Genomic DNA, 8440 nt, shown 5'->3' on the forward strand with positions numbered 1-8440 from the left:
AGCGGTCTCCCTCAGCTTCTGGCGATGAGGGCTTGGGAGTTGGGTGACGTGAAAATTTCCGCGATATCAACACTGGCAGCTTAGATCAGGTCGTCAACAAATCGGAAGGTTGGCAGTTCCCAGCTCCTTGCTGCATATCCTTGAGCTAGATACTGAACCCCAAATTGCTGTTGTTGTTCGATGTCCTGTAGAAGTGAAATACTGCCACATTTTAGACCGTTTATTGGCTAGTGCGCAATGTTAACTAGTGATGACATGTGCTGTCTTGCCTGTAACGTCCACACCAGAGAGCAAATATTTCAAGACAGATCTTGTACCGAACAGAAGCTGCTGACATCTGCAGTGTGATTTGATCAGGACGGTAGACACTGGCACAGTGTTTTGGTAGCCAACCTAGGAAAAGCGCAACAAATGTTAAGAAATAAGGATTTAAAATGTTTGTGTTTTTTAGTTGAAATTGTTTCAGGGAGGTGTTGATTAACTGTATAGTAATTTTGGATGTTGCATCATTACTCATTAAAAACACATAGAAGTTATCCTTAAAAATGTTTAGTTACTTCTTACTAGTGTAGTAGTCCAACAATGAAATGGAGTTTTTCCAGTGTTCATCAAAACGCTGATAGAATACAGCATCCACTATATATCCTAAACCTCCCTCCACACACCAGATCTCTCCAGCAACACTAGAGGGGCCCATCACACACTGAGTAGAGTAAATGTCAGACTGGCTTTTAGTCATTGGCAAGAGCTTTGTGAAATAAAAGGCTGCAGACAAATGCAAAGACTTTCTGTTGGACTATAAAGTTGTCAACTTGCTTGGTGTTTGGCTGTGTTACGCCTCCTTCACATAGACCGCCTGAGCAGCACATAGACTGCCTGAGCAGCACATAGACTCTCCGGTGGGTGATGTCTGACAGGTGCGCAGAGTTCACACCATTGACAGTATGGTTCACACAGAGCATGTCAGATGCGTGACTGCTGCTGCTAGCCCTATGTTTCCCAATACACTTTTCACTGTCCATGAAAGATCAAAATTTCATTTAACTTACAAGGCCATATAGTTTAAATGTAAATGTGAAGAGTGGTAACCAGAAAGCACGTGTGGTTTGTTTACCCCAGAGAGAGAGGGGCAGTGGAAAGATACTGCAGCTCACTTCTAGAAATTCTTTCAAGAGTGAAGTAGAGTTAAACAAAATATTACTTCAGTGCTTTCACTTTGAAAAGGGTGTTTAAACTATACTGAAATAGTGTATATGACGACCTATCTATTCTCTTTTGCTTGCGGTAAAAAACAGACGAGACCTCGATGCTGCAGATGCGCGAGACGCACCACTCTAATCAGTTAACGGGGCGCCGAAATAAAAGGCAAGACGTTCCGCCATGCGGGCGGTGTGACCAGGATTTTCAAACCCTTTCAAGGGAAAAGCACTGTAGTAATATTTTATCTTTATTTATAAATAATCTTTTATTTAACACAGAATTTCTGGAAGTGAACAGGTTTAAGTGCACTATCTTTCCAATGATCCAGTTGTCAACTAGATAGTTTTTGATCACAAAGAATGTAAATCATAACAAAGTACAACTCTCAATATTAATAACAGTGGTATTGCACCCAGGGGCGCCAAATTGCACAAATGCTAAATCTTACATAATGTTGCTTCAATATTTGGCTTGTTTTTGGAGTTGTGGTTGCTTATTTGTCTCGCGAGAGTATGCTTCACTCGTGCCCACTAATTAACGAATCTTACCCCATCAGATAGAACTGTCGAGTCGTTACACTCCATTTCTATCTTCAGTGGAGTGGGCGGATTAAAAAAAACTGGACCCAGGCAATAACACAACTTTCCAATATATTGTTCACATTAACAATTGTTTGTCAACGTTATTCGAACATAACACAAAGCGAACAGGCTAAGTCATAAGTATATCCACGTAACGTTATCCCGCTTCGTTACGACAAACAACAACCAGGTTCAACTAGCGTACATAACGGCCTAGCATCACACATCCACACTAACAAGCTAACACAACTTAGCAGCAACGGGCCAGAAGAAACCAGTTACGTTCATATGGTTAGACTGCTTGCAGGCTTAAACACAGCGTGATATCAATAATAACTAACGCAGCTACAGACTCCCTAAGGTAACAGAAGAGAACGTTTACATTTTGCTCTCTCACCGTCTGTCTTATGTTAATAATGCCACGCAAATACCGCCATCTTGGAGAATGACGAGCACTGTGGGAACTTCTTCTTCTTCTTCTTCTTCTTCTTCTGCTTCTGCTTGTAGGACACTACACGTATTACTGCCTTCTGTAGGACAAACAATTAACTGACGCCATCACACATTGTCGTATATAATGCTGAATCATACAGGAAGTGTAAAACTGCTTTTGTGATCAGCTGGTGATTCTCATTTTGGCCAAAGAAAAATTTAATAGAAAATGACTAATCCATACACTTCATTGATAAACCACAGAATAGCTTAATGAGCCCACGCATGTGCCTGTTCTCAGCTGTAGGTAACTTACATGCTGCTGTCGTCTGTCATTGTCTAGAGATCAGTGGGGAAACGTTCAGCGTCACGTTACTACGTCACTCACGTCACCCGAGTTGCACTGCCGCGAGAACGTGACGTAATTCCCTGTCTTGTCCCACTTATAGGACGGTAATTCCCTGTCTGTTCCCACTGTATAGCGTTCCATTTGTGCTTTGGGCGTTACGAGTCGGACAGAACCCATGGACGCCACCAGTGCAGCAGCTGTGATTTGTATTGTTTGTGGCTCATCTAAACAAGCTCAATGGTGAAATAGATAATGTCTTTTTCTACAGAAACACTAACATTTCAAGTAATTCCGTTATTGCAAGCCGTTACATTTCAATTGAATATTTTGCCATTTTCCGCTATTTCAGTTCAACAAGTGCTGTGGGTTTGTCTTCGGAGCACCAGGGGCATGGCGGGCTAATGTTATGTTCGCGTACATTAGCCGTTATTTAGCAAAACGCAGCTCGGGAAACAGAAACTGGTACCATTGTATTGCATGCACAACAAAACACCGTGCAATGCATTAAATGTGGTGGACCGGACTAAAGCAGCAATGTAAACAAGTTGTACGGGGAGCATTTAAATCGACATAAAAACGACCACGTAGTACAAATACAAAGAAAACTACATCTCAATAAATGGGCGGCAGCATCTTTGTTTTGCGAGTTCGTACGTTCCTGCTCGTTTCAACTTCTGTACTCTGAGGCTTAGGGTTATATTATTATTGATTTATATTTATTATGTAGACATTAGGATCTGCTGCTCCCACGAGATCTGGGTCTGTATGCTTTTTGTATCTTTTCAGTTCACAACTTCTGCTGGTCAGAGCTCGTCTGCTGATAACATTAAGTTAGAATTTGTATTGGGTAGTAAAAGCAGCATTTTTAAAATAGCCAAGCACCCTGTATCATAGTACATGTTGACGTTTTTAGACAAACCAAATACGTTTGGAAATCGGTCCAAAATCCAGCGAATAATTCTACTTTGAGATTTGAGGGTTCCTCTTTTCCTTCCTAAGTTGATGCACCGCTGCCTGGCTGCTAGCCCTGTTTCCCAGGATGGGCCGCTCTAGTGGGCGGCAGCAGTCGATGCGGCGTCTATGCTCTGAGGTACCCCTTGAGTTGGAACGGCTGAAATTCCGACCAAAAGGGGGTGTGTCTCGGTGAAATGTCGCGAGATAGCTGCGAGATTTCCAACTCGGACGGTCGGTTTCCGAGACAAATGGAAAGCACCAAAATGGTGTTTGTCACTCTGGTCTGTTAAGCAGCATATTTGCTACTGATGCGTTTTGACTCTTAAACTGTTGTGGTCCGGGTAGACTAACATACCGTTTTAGGTATGTTGTGTTCTGTGAGCATAGTTTACCATGGCCCACCTTGGTCTATATTGGTCATCGTTGCCTACTGTATCTAACGTTATATGGGATTACTACACTGATATCGCCTGTCTGCTAGCTAGATACTTGTCATTGTGGTGGTCAAAGCAATGTTTTTTTTAATTATTATTATTTTGTTACTCGCTATGAATGTGTTATTAAACATTTATAGTTACGTGGTTCATATCCACTGTCTACCAGCCAAAGCTTATAGACTCACCCTAAACCTGTGTTGGCAAATTAGCTAGTCTATGTTTGTCATTCCAGTAAGTAGAACAGTGGATTGAAAACTCATTTTGATCAGCTCTTATTTACCCTGTTAAAGACACTTTCTGTATCTGTTTTAAATGTAAAGCCCCCTAGTGTTCTTTGGACAAAAAACCTTTATTTCTTGACAAGGTTTTAATTGTGAAACATTTGCAGTAATGGCTTCATTGACAGTATATATAATGGACACAGCTTCTGGGTCTGTAAAGTAAAGCCAACGCAGACTTAAAACCTGCATTTTACGTAAAGGCCAGCAGTCAATGCATGTTTACTGCAGTTGATGGAGCTCCCCATTGACTGCAATAAAAACAAAAAACGATACCATGTGCTGTAGTGGAGAAATTAGCCGACTTCTCACTCGATTTATTAGCTCAGTAAACAGTTTACCAATAAGTTCATCTCTTAAAAAATGTATTTTCCGGCAAGTGTGCCTCATGTCACGGAAGCCATTGCTGTAATTACATGGTTCAATCACTATGTCAGATTTCCTTCAATGTGCTATTCCTGGTGGCTTGCTTCGGAGCAGCTGAGTCACATGCAACACCAAGTGGTAAAATTGGGTATTACTGGTCTGGTCTGGTCTTACGCTTAAAACAACTCTATCTAAGATTTGGTATTTGATGCGATTTGGCACCCCCAGTTGCAATACCACTGTGGTAAACATGGACAGCCTTAAGTTTGTTATGTCTACATTACTTATAATCATAAGCTACAGAGTCAACAACTTTGCTAATCCCAAAATTCCACCAGGCTCAGGTTTAGGACGTTGTGTCTGGTGATCTGCGCATCTTCAAATCCCACCAAAAGCATTTTTAGAAGCAGAGAACAATATGTTCACCTTAGTAACAATTGCCCAGAAGTCCTGGTTGATATTAGATAACAATAAATTAGATTTTGACTGAGGCTGTCACTCTGATTGGCATTAAAATGAGGAATGGCTGTATATAGGGGATAACCTTCATTCTCTCTCCTTCTTTAATCTGACTAATTGGGGGCAAAAATATAAAGCAATCTTGTTTTATGCTAATATGTCAAACATTATTGAAGAAATATCAGTAGTTGTTTTAAGAAGCTTTGTCAATTATAGTGCTGTGCTACTTCCCCCTAGGCAGCCAGAGAGGAACTTGGAATAGGATGCAAGAGCAGTGCAGATAAAGGAACACACGCAGAACAGGACAGGACGGCAGAGAGGGGGAGAGAAAGAGAGAGGACATACAGTCAGGCTCTAGCCAGAACAACATCTCTGTGACTAACCGCTGAATCCCTGTAATGCAGGAGAACTGATGATCCAACGCACCAGAGGTAAGAATCAGAGATATATGCATGTCTCTTTCTGCCTCTTACTGTTTTCTGCAGTTGCAGTTGTGGAGCACAGCATGTGTGTGCGTGTGAGAGAGAGAGACAGACAGAGAGAGAGAGAGAAAGAGCTAAACAGAGGGAGTAATAGATCTTGTTACCTCAGACTGCAGGACAGTGTAATAAGCCTAGGGTTTTGCTGCTGTGCTGTCCTTGTGTGGATGTGTGTGTTTGAGAGGGCCTGTTTTGTACCTGTGTGGAATACATTACATTTACATGAGTTGTTACAGTTTTCCTGCTATCAGATAGAGAACAGTGTCTCTGTGCATGTTAACAGCTTCAGCGAGCTGTGTCATCGCATCTTGACAGCGTAGTCTAACGCCGCAGTACCACCACCCCCTCCACTCCCCTAACCCAACCACACACTCTATAGTCCCCTCTGTCACTTTCCCTTGCTGTATCCTACTAGTTTCACTCACTGTGATTCTGCAAGCTGGGCTAAATGGACTGGACAAGCTCCTCTTGGCTTGGCTTGGCTTGGCTCTGGGTTTTTTTCCATAGACAGAAAGCCTTATTTAAAGTCTGATTGACATTAAATGTAAGAATGAAAATTAACTATCCAGCCTGGGAACATAACCTTACTCATGAATAGGGTTGGGTATCATTTGAATTCTGTCAATTCCCACTCATACTCTGCCTATCAATTCCGGTTCTTATCGACTCCCAGTTTTAATGGTACTTTATCATTTGACTGGTGGGCAATGTCAGTTCCAAGGTCTTTGCCAATTTAATTAGCATCAAATAAAAATACCGTATTGTAACAATTATGTTACATGTAGGAAATAGGAGCTAATAAATGTCATTTTAGTCTGCTTCCATTACAGTGGACAAACCTAACATATACGACTACCTTATTAATTTGGATATCTGTCAATTTAATATGCTGTTTTGGTCGTCCGTCCAATGTGACGTTACTATAAACCAATTACATAACTGGTGTGAAGCAGAATCGCTGTTTCTATTTTGATAGCCAATTGTGTTTATCAAGGGACCTTTTACTATGAGCTAAGAGAACACGTCATTTACTCTGTAACATCATTAACTAACTTGTGATGACGTGTTTGTCACAGATGTACACACATTGACTATCCAGAGGGTTGTTTCACAAAATCCAGATAGCGGACTAAGACAGGATTTTCCAGTTATCCTGGCTGAATTTAGCACTCAGTCGGTTGCATGAAAGCAGCAGCACATAAGTTACCATGAAGATTTATTCTTTGTAGCTAGCCTGCTCCAGATAAGGCTGAGAGCTAGGCCTGATTAATCCTGTTGTCTTATCTGTTCAGTCGGCTGTCACTCCAATTGGAAACCAATGTGGTTTTACATGTATTTCTTCTGAGTAACATATTCAACCTCGACTGCTCACTTTTAAGGCAGAATATACAACTATTCATTTGTGCAAAGGACAGTCAACTCCTTGAATGGTATAATTATGACGGTTTCAGTTTAGAGTAGTGGTTTTCCTTTTTTACATAATATAAGCTTTACATAAGTAGGTTTGATTAGTCTCTATTTCAGGATCAGTAACTGGCTTTTGCCTTTATTGAAAAGGAAAGCTGGATATTCAGCTCTACCAGGGGAGCTATATGGTGCCCCAGTGAACGTGCATTTATCCAAATTGCTTAAACTTGACTTCATTTAGCTGCACCTTCTCAGCCTGGTTTAGCCTTTGTGAAACGTATTAAGGCAGGATGCACTGACTAGGCTAGGTCAAGTTATGTCCCACAGTTTACCATTTTTTTGACCATTCACTCTATGAATGCCTCAGATTTCTTTATTATTGTCATTTACTCTTTGGGAAGTAAAGAAAATGTTTACTTTACTTTTATGGCTCAGTGATGTATTCCTGCTCTCAAATGTTTAGATGCTTATTATTATCTTAATTTTGTGTAATGCTTTCTGTACACTTTCACTTGTTCTGTTTTTACCAGAAATATACCAGGATAAGTTTATAACATAAATCACAGTCACCACAATTTAACAAAAAAATTATTAAAGAGGAAAATAATGATATTAAGGAAAATGGTTGGTTCACAGTGAACCAAGAAAAAAGCAGTCTACTGATTTTTCACAAAAACAATAAACACAAATTAGTCTTATGTTCCTTTAGCCTGCTTGTGTTACTGTATTTTACTTAAACGCACTTTTTGTGTTTCCATAAATATATATTTTTTAAAGTATATTTTTGGGGGCTTTTATTGCCTTTATTACAGTTACAGCTGAAGATAGACAGTAAAGGGGGGCAGAGAGGGGATGACACGCAGCAAAGGGCCGCAGGTCGGATTCGAACTGCCACTGCAGCAAGGACTCAGCCTCGGTACATGGGTCACCAGCTCTACCCACTGAGCTATCCAGGTGCCCTCATAAATATCCTTAAGTAACACCTACTAGAGGGCAAGAATTATACCACAGCCAAACGGCAGGTGCCGTGGATGCATAAAAGTTGATTTTCTCATTAAACTACAAGCGACACAGCAAATAAACAAACTCACGCTTCCCATCGTGCTGGACATCAACAGTTGGGTGAGAGTTCTCCTACAAATATACTGGTAACCAGAGACATTCAGAAAGCTGACTAGTTAATGCATCACACACTCAGGTTGCCCACTAGCCCAACTTTCTTAAAGGGGAAGGATGCTGGTAACATCGATATACAGTAGGCTAGCAGTAACACACAGGTGCAGATAGGCTGTGGGTGTGCTAACCAGAGGTGGAGAAGGTATTCAGGTTCATTAAGTAAAAGTATTATTTTTAGTATTCTGCATTCTAAACCTTACTAAGGTAAAATGTATGTAAGTATTATAACAAAATGTTACTGCGGCATTAAACTTTTTACTGGTCTATTAACGGACAAGGTACGTTTTATCAGTCTGTTTTCTGGGAAAAATTGACACAAGCA

The 8440-nt window shown here is 40.8% G+C and overlaps 1 protein-coding gene across 1 annotated transcript in view; it reads left to right on the forward strand.

Annotated features, from left to right (window-relative positions):
• Positions 1 to 3650: 3650 nt before the first annotated feature.
• LOC118327566 (glycine receptor subunit beta-like) overlaps positions 3651 to 8440 on the forward strand; it is a gene marked incomplete in the record, with an annotated part of 30947 nt that continues 26157 nt past the window's right edge. The window contains 2 exon segments of the mRNA XM_035660978.1: positions 3651 to 3879; positions 5294 to 5487. Of these exon segments, the coding sequence (XP_035516871.1) occupies positions 5469 to 5487 (19 nt within the window).

The sequence above is a fragment of the Morone saxatilis genome, unplaced genomic scaffold (genome assembly GCF_004916995.1).
Source record: "Morone saxatilis isolate NCDOM2014 unplaced genomic scaffold, NCSU_SB_2.0 Contig17, whole genome shotgun sequence".
Lineage (NCBI taxonomy): Eukaryota > Metazoa > Chordata > Actinopteri > Moronidae > Morone > Morone saxatilis.